At 40.8% G+C, this 19,526-nt stretch overlaps 1 protein-coding gene across 2 annotated transcripts; it reads right to left on the bottom strand.

Annotated features, from left to right (window-relative positions):
* Positions 1–1,988: 1,988 nt before the first annotated feature.
* On the bottom strand, positions 1,989–18,700 carry pias4a (protein inhibitor of activated STAT, 4a). Of its 2 annotated transcripts, none has more exons than XM_061779753.1 (11): positions 18,564–18,700; positions 15,019–15,400; positions 8,260–8,344; positions 8,128–8,169; positions 7,880–7,970; positions 7,491–7,619; positions 7,282–7,387; positions 7,127–7,200; positions 6,627–6,787; positions 5,953–6,104; positions 1,989–3,959 (listed from the first exon to the last, which is right to left on the bottom strand). In XM_061779753.1, the coding sequence occupies exons 1-11, from the start codon at positions 18,588–18,590 to the stop codon at positions 3,673–3,675; spliced, it is 1,536 nt and encodes a 511-aa protein (XP_061635737.1). In that variant the 5' UTR covers positions 18,591–18,700; the 3' UTR covers positions 1,989–3,672. The 2 variants fall into 2 exon arrangements, with proteins under 2 accessions (XP_061635737.1, XP_061635736.1); XM_061779752.1 differs by lacking the exon at positions 18,564–18,700 and adding an exon at positions 18,281–18,557.
* Positions 18,701–19,526: the final 826 nt, after the last annotated feature.

Below are 19,526 nucleotides of genomic sequence, written 5' to 3'. Positions count from 1 at the left end.
GTAAATGCATTATAAAAAAATTGTTTGTTGCTTTAGTAGACGAGTCCACATTTCAAATAGTTTTTGGAAATTGTGGACGTCGTGTCCTCCGGGCCAGAGGAAAAGAACCATCCGGACTGTTATGGACGCAAAGTTCAAAAGCCAGCATCTGTGATGGTATGGGGCTGTGTTAGTGCCAATGGCATGGGTAATTTGCACATCTGTGAAGGCACCATTTATGCTGAAAGGTACATACAGGTTTTGGAGAAACATATGCTGCCATCCAAGCAACGTCTTTTTCATGGACGCCCCTGCTGATTTCAGCAAGACAATGCCAAACCACATTCTGCACGTGTTACAACAGCGTGGCTTCGTAGTAAAAGAGTGCGGGTACAAGACTGGCCTGCCTGCAGTCCAGACCTGTCTCCCATTGAAAATGTGTGGCGGTGATGTAACACAGTGGTAAACATGACCCTGTCCCAGCTTTTATGGAACATGTTGCAGCCATAAAATTCTAAGTTTATGATTATTTGCTAATAACAATAGTTTATCAGTTTGAACATTAAATATCTTGTCTTTTTAGTGTATTCAATTAAATATAGGTCGAACATGATTTGCAAATCATTGTATTCTGTACGACCTAATGACAAATGTGCACAATTTAGACAATACCATTTCATATGACAACCCAGGGCGGCACGGTGGTCGACTGGTTAGAGCGTCAGCCTCACAGTTCTGAGGAGCGGCGTTCAATCCCGTGATTGAACACAAACACAAGCGTCAGCTTTTGAAGGAGGAAGTGATATGAAAAAAAAAAAATTTTGCTACTACTTTTCAAATGTAATTGTAATTGTAATCATGGAACTTTCCAAAAGCTTATCTTTTTGTGTTACATTTTTTTCTCCCAATAATGTAATAATTACAATTTCATTTTGAAATTAAATTACATCATTTCATCATCATCTGTAATTAATAACTCTCTAACACTGTCCATAATAGTAGATTTTATAAAAAACATATTCCAATGACATAATTGAATAGAATTAAATTGGCCATTACGCTGTTCTTTCTGGTGTGCCCGCCTTGGCCACCTGGGGGCAGTATAAGATAGGGACTGATATACTGCTCGTTGAGCTGTCTCATCGTCTGACTTCTCTCAGCTCATTAGTACGGTACTAATTTTAGTCGCAGACGACTAAGAATATATAGTTATGAACAGATTGTTTCTTCTACCATGACTTTATTTTCAAACTCTACCGTACTTTTTCCCATATTTTTTTCTCTCAAATCATTACTTCTTGTAATATTACTTTTTCCTCATTTTACTTGTTTTTTTCTCCCCCTCACAATACTATAACTTGTAATATTATGGCATAGTAAGATTTCTCTCTTAATTGACTTCCATAACAGTTTGTTTCTGAAATTCTTATGCTTGTTTTGCAACATCACATTTTCCTTTTAAGTTGTATATTCAATAATTGTGTAGTAATATTCAGTATTCTCAGATTTCAGCTTTTTGTGTGTAATGTTCTATTTTAAATAAAACTGCATTTTTTTTTATACATTCAAGGTCATGTTACCGTTTCTCAACTTTTTACTAAGATCCTACCATTCTTGTTATATTAGGACTTCATAGTTTGCATAATTTGGGTGGCTTTTATAATCAGTTCCTCAGAGGTTGTTTTTAGAATTGCAAGGGGTGATTTAGCCACGAACATGACACAGCACATTAAACCATTTAACTACCCATCAAAAATGTCTTGATCACAGCAGAAAACATAGAAGACAAGTTTTAAAGAACTTGACTTTAATTCCATACATCAATAACAGCTGTTAGAATTCGATCATTCAATTGTACAATCGTATCCTCAGGCTGAGCATCTGGAATTTAACTACACACGCCTTTTAGTCCTCAGACATCAACACCATTATCATCAGTTATCCAACCCCACTTCTTCCCTTCTGGTTTTGCCTGTCAGAACAATTGGAAGCAATTCGAGGCTTAATAATAAAATATCATTTCACTTTTATTGTCTTTTTAATATGAACATATAAAAAAACAACAAAACAAAAACATTTACATCATGGATTGTAAGCATCTGTCCATGCTACCTTATGCATTTACCATAAGAGATGCCACAACATACTGTATAGCCATAACCAGACGCTCTGCCCCTCACACCCATCCTCACCCCAAAAAACATCTGGCTCAGTTCCACAGAGGCAAACCTGAACCTGGGGGACTTCAAAGAATAACCTAGAGACAGACAATTAATGGTGAGAAAACAAGTCGGAAGACCAGATTTAACTCAACAGACAACCAAAATCCAAGCCGCAATGGTATCAACAAAAATTCCTGTTTTAAGCGCAGCAAGAGACACCAACATTCACTATTTCCTGGTCCTTGTACTGTGGCAAGAGTGTGGATGGATAATCATTACACAATGGCTTTATAGTCATAAACAAAATGCGTGCAAACGGCTTCAGCAACAAAGCGATGGGTCCCAAATTAAAAAGTCCCATCCCAGCAAATGGGAGGCGTAACCTAAACTACACTGGAGGATCGTGGGTAGACGGGACGTTGCATGTATTTACTGACACGTTGGATTAGTAATTTTAAACCCACCGCAAAACAAAGTCCCGATGAAGCAGGATGTCAATGATCAAACCGCACACAAGATTCAATAACTGAATGATGCAATCGGACAAATGCAGCGAGGGGAGAGAGGATAACAGCATTTGTGAATAATTTAGAGAGACTTCCACATCAAGGGCAACAAAGACCGGAGTGGCTTCTCATCTGCTAACTGTACAACATAGGCCGTCGTACTTCACCCATTTCCTGGGAGGGGATCTTAAAGTAGAAGCCAGACGATAGCACTGATCCCATTCAAGATGAACTGCATAGAAATAATGAAATTTAAAAATACATAAAGTCTCCAGTGTAAAATGGGCGTCAGGAAGTCTGTCCTATGCTCCTTCTGATCAGTCTGCTGAGTGTGTAATGACTGAGGTAGTTTTTTGTTTTTGTTTGTTTTGTTTTTTAAATCTAAAAAGGGCAAACTCATAACTAAGGATATGGAAAGCATCAGATCCAGGCCATTGTTCTATACTTTTAGATAATTAAAACAGATCAAATCCTGACAAAACAAGAAATGCAGCGGGAGAGGTTTGCATCACGTTCAGATTATTCTTTTGCCATTTGTTTTTCCTTCCCCCCCCCACCCCACCAACTTTGACTTTGCTTAAACAGTCCCTACTTCATCACAAATGTGCCAAAAATCAGACGCACAGCGGCGTTAAGAGCCTCTTGTTCCTGGTCAGATATAAAGACGAAGAAGTCTGTCAAGTGAAGGAATTGTAGGTGTTGATGAAGGTTTGCGAGGAATCAATTGAATTTCTCTCAATGAGGACAGTATAGTACAAGTATTTGCTGCAGGATGATGGTTAGCCAAAACTGGTTGGCTTCCAGTGGTTGAGTCGAGTACAAACGGGAATCCTAATGAGACTAGGCTGTAGGTGTGTGTGTGTGTGTGTGTGTGTGTGTGGAGCTGCTAAAAGACTGTTTTGCTGCTAAAAGACTGTTTTAATGATGGAAGGTCACTGTCTAGTGTATTACTGCGCCGTGCTTTGAGCCCCCCTTTGTCTAGTCCACAAGGCGGGGTGAGGGGGATTGATGAGAAGGTGCGGGGGTCAGTACGCGGTGACCAAGTCCTTGTCGTAGTTGTATCGCCCCCTCTTGGGGGTGGGGCTGTCCGCGCTGTCCTCAGTGTCCTCGCTGTCGCCGCCGGCCCCGCCCCCTTCCTCCTCAGAGGACGAGTCAAGAGTCAGATCCACCACCACGCCTCCAGGCGGCGCGGAGGGCCCTCCTCCGACGACAGCTGCCGCCGCCGCCGCCGCCACCGCCGTGCCCCCACCAGATTTGCCCGACAGGCTGGTGCTGCTGTGGGCCGGCGAGTGACCGTTTGTCTCAGGAACACCTAGAATCAAGACATGGAAGTTTGAGAAAATGGCTGACTTGCAATCACACAAATGCCTAGCCTCCCCATTTCCCAGAATGCCAAGGAGGCAGAAATCTGGCCATCAAAGCGGAGTTTTCCCGACTCGCTGACCGGCGTTTAAAGAAGACATACAAGGAGCAGTCAAAAAGTAATCTTGCATTGCAATTGAAAGGCAATATACACAGACATAACACCCAAAAAGTGGGGATTTAATCAGTACTTTTCAATATACTCTGCCTTTTTCTCAACACCAACTGTCCTTCAATGAACAAGGGCATGTATGCCAGCCTCATAAAATTCAGCAGGCGGCAGTTTTAAACAATTTTTTTCCAGCTTGCTTAACTTGTTCATCACCAGAGAAGTGCTCACCCCTAACTCCTTCTTTAAAGGTTGAAGCGGTGATTATCTAATTGTACCAGATCGCTTGAGTATGGGGGACGGGTTGTTGTTGTCCAGCCAAATGACTGGACTGAATGACTTCACAAGCTCCTTTCCTTGTCACAGAGGTCACTCAAAGCAGGCTATTGTTCTTCGCCTTTGATCCTGGACACCCACTTTTTGACTGTTGTAGCCTATTGCAGCTTCCCCATATACATTTGGAAAATGTTTAGTGGTGGTTTCCCTTCCAAAGCAAGAAATTCAATCACAGCTCTCTGCTTCTGATGGGCCCCCAAAATTGCTGACAGGAAGAGGAAAGGTTTAAACAAAACTTTTGTTCCTAAATAAGCCTTTTAAAAAAACTGGGCTCATTACTTTTTAATTGTCCCTTATATTATTTAAAAATCAACCTTTTGTCTTGTATACAAATACTGAGTTTTTTTTGTTACGAGCCGGTGCTTGGTTGATTTTTGCTCTGTGTTGCGAGCCAAAATTTGAGTTATGAGCGACCTTCTGGTACGCCACTGCTCGAGTGAATAGGAAAAAAAAAAAAAAGGAATTACGTAATGCCCTCATTCATCAATGTATAAATTTATATTCCTACAATCCCATCGCATTGCTGTTTTCAAACCTCACGTTATGTCACAAAGAGCAGATTTGTTCACCTACTTAGCGCTCTATGTATTAACACTTTTCGCAAAAGCTTTTCCCCATGAAAAGGTCACAGTGTTTCGTTTCAAGACATTAGTAATAGACTCTTTAGAACAGAAATTTTCAGCCAGGGACCGATCAAACCTCTTCGAGGAAAAAACTGGCCGAACCAGTAAAATCATAGCTGAATATAAATAACAATAAGTTGCTGTTTCACATACATTAGGAAAATCCTTATATTGAATGACCATAATTAATTTGACCTTTTTCCCTTACAACAAACGGGAACCTAGGAAATTTCACATGCACTATCCATTATTCAGTTATTTATTTCACACTGGTTCAATCTTTGGATAAAAAAAGTTACTGAATCGATTTCAAGCCACTGAAATGTTTCTTATTGTACTAAATGTACCAAAATCGTCCTTGAATCCAATCGGCAACCACGAATAATGATACGAATCAAATCGTCAAACTGAATCATTACCACCTTGTGTTTCTTTCGATTGTCTTATGCTTTAGGATGTTTTTCTATACAATAGAGTGATTTTTTTTTTTTTTAAATTGAAAACTGTGGCCTTTTTAGGGGAGATGGAACGGATTACAGTAATGGCATTTTTATTCATTTCAATGGATAAAATTCATTTGATTGAGTAAATTGAGTTACAAGCTTGGCCACGGAATAAACAAAACTCGTAAGTCAAGGTACCGCTGTAACTAATTCTCTACCCATTTCTGAATTTGCATCTGTGAGCGAGCCATTCCACACTTTAAAGACCCTCTTAAGTGAACTCAGACGTATGTTTCTAAATACATTATATATGTTTGAAGAGAATTTCTGAAAAGGTGCAAAGACTGAGGACAATGCAGTACTGAATTGTCACCTCCTGTGCATTTTGGGAAAAGCTGTGCAATGTGGGAAGAGCGAGTGTTTTCCACGTACACATATCGACCATCGAGTATTCTGGCGTGTCGCTGCGTTCTCTTTCTTTTTCCTTCTCCTTGTCATCGCTGATAGGTTGCCAGGAGCCGTCCGTCAGGTACTCAATTTCCTCGATTTCCTCGCTCGTTTCTTTTAGGATCTCAGACAACAACCTGAAACACAAACACAGTCATAACTGAGCCTCGCGAAAATAGATGCGATTCTGCAAAACCACATGATACTGTCAGAGTTCAAACTGTCACGTGAGACATTGTGGAGAATTTGACTTGCACATTTGTTGCGTTTCTTTGGCTTTTTTGGGCAGCCTCAACAATACGTGTTAAGAGAGGAAAATGGGGGGGGATGTCATTCAACATTAAATCTATAATTAGAGTAGGTGTTATATTGTATTAACTAATTTACAGCCAGCCTTTTTCAGAGCGGAGTTTCCCATATTGCCAGCCATTTTAGAGTATTTTGACTGGGTTTTCAAGACCCAAAGAATATTGTTCTATGACAATATAGAGCTACCAAGAAAGCTACCAAAAAAAAAAAAAGTTGAGTGTGATAAAAACTAGTGTTATTTTAAAAACCTGTAGCAAATATAAGTTTGTCAAACAAATAGATTATTAATCACGAGTAGCGTAAGGAAGTAGTAGAGTGTTACAGCGCGCTTCAAATGGGTACAAGCTTACCCGTCAATAGTGAGCAGCTCAAAGGGCGCCGGCTTGTCACACACGGGACAGGTCCACGTGGGCTTCTTCTCGTTCATCTGCAGGAAGAAGACTGCGTCGAAACACTGAAGATGGGCGCAGGTTAGAACTCGACACGGCACACCGATGCGCATCTTCACCAGCTGAGGAGAGAAGCATGCTTGTAAGTACAGTGGAACCTCGGTTTACGAACAAATCGGTTTACAAACAACTTTTTTCTTTTATTTATGTATTTTTTTTTTTAAAGAAAAACTAGCCAGCCTAGCACCCAAATCGTCAGCAGACAAACTATGTGGGTGTTGTTATTAAGGTAATTAGCGCCAACATTTTGCAACGGTTGGGGGAGTACAACACGGCTCCCTCACACAGTTCCAGAAACAGGCAGATAACTTGGTTGTTTATGTTCATAAACAGGCACCCAACTATTTGCATGCAAACATTGAAAAGTCACTTTTCATTTATATCAAACAACAAATACTCACTGGACAAATGAGAGAAACCCTGAGGCCTGTAGTGGCAATCTCACTTTCTGGGTCAAAACGTAGCTTATCTTGAACTACGAATAAATACATGAAAAAGCATTATGACTAACAATTTGGTAAGCTCTTTAATAGAAGAGTAAAAGATGAACACTCACTGCGCTCACGACAGCGCTCCGCACTCTCAACGGAGCAGAGTTTGAGCTGGTTGAAGAGGTCCGATGCAGTGAACATCCTCACTAAATACACTGCCACAGAGTACCGCTGAAAGCACATGTTAAAAAGTCACGAGTGCACGGCAATTAATTGTGGAACACAACTGTTTTTTTTTTGTTTGTTTTTAAACAGGACGTGTGTAGACGTCTACCTTGCCAAAGTTTCCCCATGTGACGGTGACTCTGTTGGTGACGCTTGAGAGATGTAACCAAGGAGTGATGTTTACAGGGCGACAAGGACGTCGAGGTTCCACGCCAGGCTTGTTAGAGGGGTAGTAGCCCTGAAGGATAAATGAGAAACAATGAGTACATTGTTTAAGAAACCGTTTCTGGAATTTACTGCCTGGATTACACGTAGGGTGCTTAAATACACATTAAAATCAGCAGTTAGCTCAGAAATCATTCTACCACAGCAATATTGATGACCTGTCTTCCTGCAGCACAAAAGCTCAAAACTTTAGTTTATGACAGAGGAACAGATTCTACAAGAGCATTAAAAGTGTTTTTAATTTTGTGAACAAACAGTCATTACTATACTCACCGGGACATGACAGTAAGATTGGTTGACTTTGACAGCGATGTTGGGAGGATACTGGTCCTCTTGAACCCCAATGGAATCTGTGTAGCATATTCTGCAACACAGAAAAGGTTTCCAACATGAGAATGCTTCCAATTCTACAGAATGACAATGATTTTTATTAATTAAATGATGATGAGTATGTGCTGACTTAAGAGTAATGTAACTTGCTGAAAATGACACCCAAAGTGACAATGACAGTTGCTTCTTACCTAAGCACCACCTGGATCGATCTAATTCCTGGGCGAATTTCACTGCAACAATTACAGACCACAAGTTACAGCACAGGCTCGAAAGGCCTTGTTTACTAAAGAGGGTAGTTTGGAAACGCTACAAATTCCTACCTTGCGTTTCTGATTTGGTCTGCTTGACTTGGTGTTAACTCAAATATGCACTGACTGTCTTGCAGTTTCTCGTTATTCTGGGCAACTGTCAAAACAGATCAATAGCAATACATCAACATCAGTCACTCATTATACCATATTTCTTTAAACTGTGGCCACACTGGCCAGGGGCGTGTTGTTTCCCTATTTACTCAAGTACAGATGGGGAGGGGCTTTTATATACGGAATTTTGGAATATTAACCTTCTAACAGCTGGATAGACCATTCGGCAGAACACACTGAGAAAGCAAATCAGTACCATCGATGCCAGCTTAACAGTTTGGTAGACCATGTTTTTAAAGAAATTATTTAACATTTAACACGTTTTGTTATTGTAAAACTCATAAATGTAGGCTGTTGGTCCCTACACAGATGAGATAAAGATAGAAATTCTTACTGTGGTAATAGTCCATATTTTTCGCAATATTTTAGTGCATTAAAAAAATGTGCAAATACAACAAATACAGTGAATCATATGTCCCCAAACCTTTGAGCTGCGCATTTCTTACAAAATAAAAACATCTTCCTGTTTTTGCCGTTATGCCTTTTAAAGTTTTTACCATCAAGTGACAGCTCAATGATTTGGTAGAGGCTCATATTTTAAATGTGATTTTTTGTTGTTGTTAGCATTTCATTTGGGTTGTTCTAACACTAGTATTAATTGTTTATGGTATAAATAGTGTTACACACATGAAAAGGAATGTCAAGTGAAATAACAAAAAAAAAAAAAACAACACTTAAGGAGAAATGCAGAAAAACAGCACACAACATTGAGTGATCACATCAGAAGCCACTTTCACACTGAATTGGTGCAAACTGGCACATCGGATTCATTACATTGCTATACCTGTCTCTTTCAAGACAGAACCCACTGAAGGAACCAACTGAGTCAAAATGGCGGTGTTTCATCTGTTGCGCATCGGAAGACAACAAATTCCCGGTTGGACTTCAACCTACACGATCCCCTATCTGCCCCGTAGGACAGGACAGCAAGTCGGGAAAGAGCCAGAATACCAGCTTCGGTGACCAACCTGAAAGAGGCTAGTGTGCAAATAACGCTGATGCCACGTAACGCAAGATCATCTATAATACTGCTACACGATATTGGGGGGGATGACATTGTGATTTGTTTATTTATTTATTTTTTTAAACCTGCAATATATATTGCGATGTGAAATAATACAGGATCAGTGTTGGGAAAGTTAATTTTCTAGGCGAACTATTTCGAAGTTCAGTTCATCGTTCCAAAAATGAACCAGTTCATAATTCATAATTTTTAATTAAGTTCACTGCTTCAAAAACAAACATGTTCATAGTCCCCCCCCCCCCCCTCTCTCTCTCGCTCTCTCTCTCTCAATACGTTGCTGACAGGGCTATTATCCTCAAAATACTGGGATTTCATTTCCCTGTTGCCGCCACCCAGTCCACGCTAGTTGCCAGCTGAAGCTTTCACCCAACAATCTCAAAAACATGAGGAAAAACGTTGCCTGTATGGTGTTTTTTTTAAATGAGGAATTAAAAAAAAAGCAGTACTTTTGTCCTTAATGTGCAAACAAAAGCATGCAACACAGTATGACAATAACGATGGTGAAAGGAGATTGATAACTTTGCATTCCTCACAGCTCTGGCTTACTATGAACAAAATAATTTATTCTTATTTTTCAAACAAATTCCACAGTGTAATCTTAGTGTTTTAACTAAAGCATTGTGATACAAATAATTTCCCAAGTAATCCATTTTTACAATTATGTACCGTGTTACAAAAGAACACATTCACTCCCATATATGCAGTGTCCCTGAACGTACCTCGCCCACACAGCTGCCGCATGCCTGGCTAGTTTCATTGTGAAAAGCGAAATAGGAAATCTAGCATCTCCTAACAGGTCTCTCTGCTGGTACACCCTGAACTGGTCGCCAGCCAATCGCAGGGCTCGTATAAACAACCATTCACACCTACGGGCAATTTAGAGTCTTCAATCAACCTACCACGGATGTTTTTTTACCACGGAGTACCCGGAGAAAACCCACGCAGGCACAGAGAGAACATGCAAACTTCACACAGTTGAACCACGGTCCTCAGAACTGTGAGGCAGATGTGCTAACCAGTCGGTCACCGTGCCGCCACTGTGGGAGCAATTATTAGAAAATGGAAGACATACAAGACCATTGATAATCTCCCTCTATCTGGGGCTCCACGCAAGATCTCACCCCGTGAGGTCACAATGATCACAAGAACAGTGAGCAAAAATCCCAAAACCACAGAGGGGGACCTAGTGAATGACCTGCAGAGAGCTGGGACCAAAGTAACAAAGGCTACCATCACCAACACACTACGCTGCCGGGGACTCAAACCCTGCAGTGCCAGACGTATCCCCCTGCAGAAGCCAGTACATATCCAGGCCCGTCTGAAGTTTATGCTAGAGAGCATTTGGATGATCCAGAAGAGGATTGGGAGAATGTCATATGGTCAGATGAATCCAAAATAGAACTTTTTGGTAAAAACTCATCTTGTCGTGTTCAGAGGAGAAAGAATGCAAAGTTGCATCCAAAGAACACCATACCTACTGTGAAGCATGTGGGTGGAAACATCATGCTTTGGGGCTGTTTTTCTGCAAAGGGACCAGGACGACTGATCCGTGTAAAGGAAGGAATGAATGGGGCCATGTAACGTGAGATTTTGAGAGAAAATCTCCTTCCATCAGCAAGGGCATTGAAGATGAAACGTGGCTGGGTCTTTCAGCATGACAATGATCCCAAACACCGGGCAACGAAGGAGTGGCTTTGTAAGAAGCATTTCAAGGTCCTGGAGTGACCTAGCCAGTCTCCAGATGTCAACCCCATAGAAAATCTTTGGAGAGTTGAAATTCTGTGTTGCTCAGCGACAGCCCCAAAACATCACTGCTCTAGAGGAGATCTGCATGGAGGAATGGACCAAAATACCAGCAACAGTGTGTGAAAACCTTGAAGACTTACAGAAAATGTTTGACCTCGGTCATTGCCAACAAAGGGTATATAACAAAGTCTTGAGATTAACTTTTGTTATTGACCAAATACTTATTTTCCACCATAAATTGATAATACATTATATTAAAAAATAAAAATTAAAGTGTGACTTTCTGGATTTTGTTCCCTCATTGTGTCTCTCATAGGTGAGGTATACCTATGATGAAAATTACAGGCCTCTCTCATTTTTTAAGTGGGAGAACTTGCACAATTGGTGGCTAACAATACTTTTTGTACCACTGTACATCGCGATGATGATGCTCAAACAAAATATCGTGCAGGCCTACTGCACAGCATGTGGTAAGCATGCACACGTCATCCGACAGTTTATGTATTTGGTAGGTGCTTCTGTTTTGTTTAGCAACAGAGTTTGAACGGGCTGAGCATTTAACTCTTCAATGTTCTTGTGAACAACAGTGTCTCAACTGCAAATAATACAGTTAAAACTTTTTTTCTAGGTAGAAAAAGACAAAAGACTACTTGAGGAAGGAGTTCATTTGTCTAAAGTGGACGACCTACCCCGTGACTAATTGGGATACCCTTCTTTTATCAGATGTCAACGTTGGGAACAAATTTGCCACCGTAGGAACAAACTCCATTATGATCCAAAGAGTCCCAGTAGAATAAAGCCCAGCTGAGTCGCAAATCAAAAAATGCCCTGGTCCTTCTAAGGCACCATGTTAGCCAAGATTATCTCGAGTTGGCCACTGGCTGATGGTCGGCTGGCTTGACAGCTAACAGTAATGTGATGGAAGATTCCGGTAGATGTCCAAAAGGCCTGCTTGTGGGGTGGACTGCAGAGAAAAGCAGGGTGTAAACTTCTCAAGAGGATGCAGACAACGGTCCGGCTGGCTATTGGCAGTGGTGGAAGTTAACTGCCGATCATGTGGTAACAGCTAGCTGCTCAACATAAGGTACAATAAGTGCCCAACTAAAAAGGAAAAGTTTTTGCAAAATATATACACTGAACCAAAATTAGAAATTGAACACTTTTTGTTTGTTTTCTGTTCCGTCATCTGTCATTGCTTGTCGTGCACGTCTGTTTTGTTGAACAATTGTGACCGTTTTTGCCTTTTAAAGACAATAAGGTCAGATGAGCATGACCTGAGCATCCAGACTGCAATCAAATCGGATACATATCCGAGTTACAGACCCTTTCCCAAAAAATTTAATATCATGGAAAAGTTTATTAGTCGGAAAAGAGGACCTCAGACCACTGGCCAACAGTTTAGTCTTTCTTCTCCTTGGCCCAGTTGAGACGCTTCCTACGTTGGCTCATGCTCAGAAGTGGCTTGACCCGAGGACCCTGACAATTGTAGCCCATCCCCCGAATGAGTCTGAACACGGTGGTTTTTGAAGCTGTGACTCCCGGCTCATTCCACTCTTTCTGGATCTGTGCTAGATTCTTGAATCTTCTGTTTGATGATCCGCTGAAGCCCACGGTCATCTCTTTTGCTGGTCTATCTTCTCCTGCCACATTTTGTCCTTCCACTAGACTTTCCATTGATGTGCTTGGACACACCACTCTGTGAACACACAGCCTCCTTAGCTATGAACGTTTGTGGCTTACCCATCCTATGAAGGGTATCAATCATGGTCTTTTGGCCAGCTGTCAAGTCTGCAGTCTTCCCTATATTAAACCCAACTGAGACAATGGAACCAAACTGAAGCAATTTAATGACACCTGGGGAAACCTGTGCAGGTGCTTAGAGTTTAGTGGATGCTTAATGTGTGACACTCAGTTTAAAACATTTATGGCCTGCAAAATTTGGGCTGATTCCTTCACAGTATTAATTTTTTTTTTTTATACTTGAAATTGTTTAGATTGTGGGCCCTGAATCTATAATCTATGAAAGTATAATTTTTTGAATGAAATTATGGAAATAAATAACATTTTCCATGATATTATTTTTTTTTGGAAAGGGTCTGTATATCCACATATGAAAGAGCCTTGGGACTGTTTTGGGAGAGAAAAATAAATGAATAAAATAAAAAATTCTGAATTGTCCTGTTCATATTGAATCAGATACATGTGACATTGGGCAAAGAATAAATCAGAATTGACCTGCAGTGTGTCCATAGCCTAAGATTCTACGAAAACAAAAAGACATAATTCTGTAAAATATTGTTCACAAATCTGCGTCATTGAGCACCTCTCCTTTACGGAGTTAATCCATCCACCTCAAAGATGTGGCATATCAAGGTCCTGATAAAACAGCATGATTATTGCACAGGTGTGCCTTAGGCTTCCCACAATAAAAGGCCAATAAATGTGCAGTATTACTGTATTGGAGGAGTCCGTGGGGGTCAGAAAACCAGTCAGTATCTGGTGTGACCAACATTTGCCTCACACAGTGCAACATATTTCTTGCATAGTTGTTCAGGTTGACTATGCCCTGTGCAATGTTGGTCCACTCCTCTTCAATAGCTGTACAAAGTTGTTGAATATTGGCAGGAACTGCAGCACACTGTCATATAAACCAACCCAGAGCATTACAAACACTCAATGGGTGACATGTCTGGTGATTATGCTGGCTGGCCATGTGAGAACTGGGATGCTTTCAGCTGCCAGGAATTGTGTGCAGATCCTTGTAACATGGGTCAGTGCATTATCATGCTGCAACATGGTGATGGTAAGGTATGAAGGCACAACAATGTGCCTCAGGGTCTTGTCAAAGTATCTCATTCAAAATACCATCAAAAAAATGCACTACCAATACCATAACCCCACCGACATTACGGGCCACTCGATTGACTATGCTGACATCAGCAAACCGATCTTCCACACGACGCCATACACACAGTCTGCCATCTGCACTCAACCATGACAACACCGCTCCAAAGTGCAGGACGACATAGAATGTGAGCATTTGCCCACTCAAGTCAGTTACGACCACAAACTGCAGTCAGGCGAGACGCCAATGAAGACGGTGAGCATTCAAATGAGCTTTCCTAAGACGGTTTCTGATAGGTTGTGCAGAAATTCTTTGGCTATGCAAACCGATTGTTTCAGCAGCTGCCCTGTCCAGGTGGCTGGTCCCAGACGATCTTGGAGGTGAAGATGCTGGATGTGGAGGTCTCGGCCAGTTTGGTAACAAGTGGTCTGCGGTTGCGAGGCCGGTTGGATGTACTGCCGAATTTTCTGAAACACCTTTGGAGATGGCTTATGGTAGAGAAGTGGACATTCGATTTAAGGGCAACAGCTTTGGTGGACATTCCTGGAGTCAGCATGGCACTTGCATGTTCCCTCAAAACTTTCAACATCTGTGGTATTGTGCTGTGTGATAAAACTGACATTTATGAGTGGCCTTTTATGGACAGTCTAAGGCACACCTGTGCAATAATCCTACTCTCTAATCAGTATCTTAATATGCCACCCCTGTGAGGTGGTTGGATATGTCAGCAAACAGATTTAACCAGATTTGTAAAGAATATTTAAAAGAAATAGGCCTTTTGTATACATAAAAATAGTAAGGTATTTGAGGTCAGCTCATGAAAAGGGGGAGCAAAAACTAGTGTTGCTTTTATATTTTGTTAGGTAGAGTTTTAAAAGAGTACCGTATGTATCACTGATTAAAAAAAAAGGAATAAAAATGGTGAACTGGAAAGTACTTGGTATTTTTATGGGTTGCGAAGCAAACAACATGCTAGCATTCTAACGCCTATGAATAGCAAGGGTTTACTGTACATATATAAGGGATCAACGTGCAAACTCACTGAGCTCCGTTGGTGGCAGCAGTGTTTCCAAAGTCTGATAGAAGGGCAGCGGCACCAGTTTGACCTCCGGCACGGGGGTGGCCATCGGTTTAGAGATGCCATTGAGGTATTCAACACCCTGAGAGGTGGCTGACGGGGCTGAGCTGAGGGACGAGTAGGAAACCGGGATGCCCTCCGGACGCCGTGCAGCCAGCCAGGTGGACGTTCTGGGGAAGCGTGACTCGTAGAGCTGTCGCACGTTCTTGAGCAACTCAGGGCTGTATTCCGTCTGGACCAGCCTCAACGCCCGGCCCACCAGGTCATGCTTCAAGCCGCTCTTGCTGCGGCCCATGGAGGCCAGCAGCGTCTGCAGGTCGGAGACCCGGAAACTTTTGACCATGTTCTAGATTGAGAACAAAACAAGGAGATAAATTACATGACTGGTGAAAACGAGTCCCTTGTGATAGTAGCAAAATTGAGTTAGACAGCATTTGGGGTGTGTCACGTGCATCATTTAACTTTCAGTGCAGAAAGCCACTCAAAGTGAACCAAATAAGTAAATTCTGTAAAGGAAAACACAATTTGTGCCATATAACTGAACAATTTAAAACTATTTAAAAAGAAAAGCACTGTTATTTTGACTACTGAAAACAGTGAAGACATTTTGCAGGGATTCAACTGGTTGCAAGCTAATCACAATGACCATCAAACTGCCTTGAAACTAGGGCTGAAATAATTTATCTAATAGCTATTACAAAATAAAAAAGCAAAATCTATGATGCAGCCGCCTGTGCACTTTCAATCATTTTATTGAGCAAATGGTAACAAAAGAAAGAAACACGTAATGCATTCATTCACACGCAGAAGCTGCTATAGCCACAACCTACGACCAGGGACTCAATGCAAAGACTGGCTAAGCTGAACTAACAGACAACTACTCTCATTCACTGATGCACACATCACTCACCAGACAAGGCGCTGCTTTTTAAAGCCACCCACTTTCAGTCACAGATACTACAATGTAGAATGTGAGGATTGCGACAACTCGACAAAAACATTATCTGCAACTCCCATGCCCATTTTTTATTAGTATTGTTGTTAAATAGTGCAATATATATATATATATATATATATATATATATATTTATATACATATACATTTATATACATATACATTTATTATATATATATATATATACATATACATTTATTATATATATATATACACGCATACATTATATATATATACATTTATATATATATACACACATTTATTTATATATATATATATATATATATATACAAATAATAATTACAAACATATATATTACCCAATTAATCAATGGGATAATAGGTAGAATACTAAATTCTAAAAATATTCAATAGCTGCAGTCCTACTTGAAACTGCTGCATTTTAGTGTTTTTCCTAATGCCGCTACATAAGGTTACCAGTGATGGCAAAAGAGAGAAATATGATAAAGGATGACGACCATAGAACAAGAAATTTTACTTGTTGGAACGTACCACAGCAAGGATGTTTTCTACTCATCGGTTTAGGGTGGTCAGTAGAATATGGCAAAGTGAAAAATGATACAAATTCATTTTGCATCATGTACAATTTGTTGCTTTATTAACTGCAGTTAACATCTTTTAACACTTGTTTGGCAGTTATAAATGTGAAAATATTAACTAAAACTTTGCATGTACATTCTGTGAAGTTCTCATGATGGTAAACAGCTCGACCGTAGCACCGATTATTCCTGAGGGAACGTGTGAGATGAATAACCATTGAACTGAAATATGTAACTTAATCTGACAAAGTGTCTTCCTGCTAAATACAATATGAGGGGGGGGGGGGAATAAATTCAATCAAATAGATTTCAACTATTATGCAAAACAATTTTACCACACAGATGCCAATATAAATAGCATGTACCTACAATACAATTAAGTAACAGCCAGCACCAGCCTGCCAATTTTTATGTTTCCTCTCCATTTTGTGGAGTCTTCAAACAGTGTATAGTAGCAGTGGAACAATGAATCAATTAATGGACAACTAACCAATTATTAAATGAACCAAAAACTATTTTGATAATTGATTAATCATGTAGAGACCTTGTTTAACTTGAATATGTCCAAATAATCAAATAAAACAGTATTTTTTTATTTTTTTTATTTTTAGTAATTTTATTCTGACGGATGTCACGGACCAAATCAGTAACTGAATCATAATCAACTATTTTTTTGTGAGTTGCCTGTATTGTCAATTCAAAATAATTTCCTGTCTTTTAAGAAAGGATGCAAGTTAAAAAAAATTTTTTTTTAATCCGATTCATTGAAAACATAATTGACCGATTATTAAAATAACAGTTGCAGCCATAGTGCCAAGTTTATTTACCGTTGTTTTATTAAATCTCTTTATACTTAAAATGCTACTTTTAATGCAGTGCTGATAAAGGCTTTCAACTCAGGAAAAGATCATTTCTGTTTACACTACTTTCAATGGGCGCATTTTTGAAGCATGAATTTAAGTCTCAACTAGCATTCCGGAACCAGATGATCTACTGCATCACTAATGGTATATTGTGAACTTACGGTAACTGGTTTCGTTTTCCTCAGGGTAAGAAGGTCGAACAACACGGATGTTTGGGATACTTACATGTTTTCAACAAGAGAGAACAATTGTATGGCCATGACAGCACTGGTAAACTGTTTGAATAGCCACGACGACAAAAGGGTAAACAATGCACTGAAACGCAATCATTTGACGACTTGAACTACACCAAAAAAATCATGCGAGAATTCACTTTCCTCCCACACAACATACAAGCCACTGTAATGCGTTTATAGCCACATTAAATGTTACTTAAGCTGCCTGAAGCGTTGATATGAAGCTTTATTAACGTCACATATGGATATGGGACTTCAAATATTTCCCATCAGACAATATACAAGCGATGTTTGGCATTTAAAAGCAGGTAACTCGAATGCGGTACGAAAACAATGTGGATTTTGTCGACGTTAACAAGCTACAAACACAGCACATGGTTGTTCCATTAGACGAGAAAGGAACCCTGTTTGTTCCATTTCCCTGCGCCATCATTTAAACGTTATCCACAGACGCTGCCGGTTAGCTCTGCTGGGAAAACGGCTTTTTCGGTGCTCAATCATGGCAACCGGACGTTTTGACAGGTGCACAGCTTGGCAAACTCAGCGTGTATCACAAGAGATAATCTTAACTGAAAGCGAGTCGAAACGTAAGGAAGTGTGATAGTACAGACACCTCAAGTGCACTATGATGGGAATCATTCATTTTCGCCGTCTTCTTTTGGAGCCAGCGGCGTGTTGCTACAAGCTAACCCTTCGTACTTGCTAAGTTAACTGGGAAGAAAGCTGCGTTAGCAACAGAGGCTAGTCGACCCTATTACGCCACGTTTGTGACAGTAAGCGCTTTTGAATCGTTTTCACACAAAGCCCCCGAGGTTCTCGGCGCCCGCGCCGGGTGTTCGACGCTCACTCTCACGACCGGCTTCCCAAGAAAGCAAAGCGAATGAGGCTCTACTTGCCATCGCCTCCACCAGTTCGGCCGCCATCTTCACGCAGCAGTACCGCGAGAGTCCCAGCCGACTGCTAGTCTTTCACCAATGGGGCGCTCAGCTCGCTTTGACTGACAGCTCCTGTCGACCAATCACGGCGTGGTACTCACCAAGACCCAGAGCGCTCCATTCTAAATGGGCGGGGCCAGCGTGTTTTAAAGTTACAGTGTAACTTTTTTTAAAAACACTAAGAGACGGGTCTCCTTTCCAAATTAGGCCCCGGTGTCCACTCGTGACACGACCCGTCACAATATTCAGGTATTCACGGTAGTACGGGTTTATAATGTCGTGGTTTGGTCAAAGTGGGTCACGGCTAGCCTTTTAATCCGACGTGGATGTAAAGCGTGGGATGCCAAGTGGATGAGGTCGCATGGTGTAATGGGATCCCGTCCGCGCTAAGAGATCCACTCCGGGCTGTGGAAATGTGGACTCGATGCTTTGTCTGTGGCTCCGCCAACACGTAAAGACAAAACACGTAATCAGCAATGTATCGTCCACTCGTCAACACCAACACGTCCCACGCCGTGCCCCAACTCCAATTTCAAGCGCTGTCATATTTGTTGAAATAAATTGATTGAAGTTAGAAAAATCGACTTTTTGTCCACTCCCTTTCCAGATCCAGTCCTGGTTTTTAAACAGCATGTGGGAAGGATACCCCCTCGAGTGTCGCTCATCAATTGATCAAGTCGGAATATCTTGTTATGACATCCTCTGCTTTATTTTGCCGCGACTCCTCGTTGCAATACGTCATTAAAGGAACGCTCTTCTTTCTTGCTAAGATAGAGCATGATGAAGTGCTTTGTGTGTATATTACTTAACATGCACACTATTACAAAGTCAGCTCGCATCCAGTACCACATTGATTAATTTTTTTCTCTATAGTTTGCTTTTAACAAAAGTTATTGACCATAAGCACTAATACGGATTTGCTAT

Source organism: Phyllopteryx taeniolatus, chromosome 7, assembly GCF_024500385.1.
Source record: "Phyllopteryx taeniolatus isolate TA_2022b chromosome 7, UOR_Ptae_1.2, whole genome shotgun sequence".
NCBI classification, from domain to species: Eukaryota; Metazoa; Chordata; class Actinopteri; order Syngnathiformes; family Syngnathidae; genus Phyllopteryx; species Phyllopteryx taeniolatus.
The sequence above is the reverse complement of the archived record's forward strand: the minus strand, read 5'-3'. Positions and strand labels throughout refer to the sequence as shown.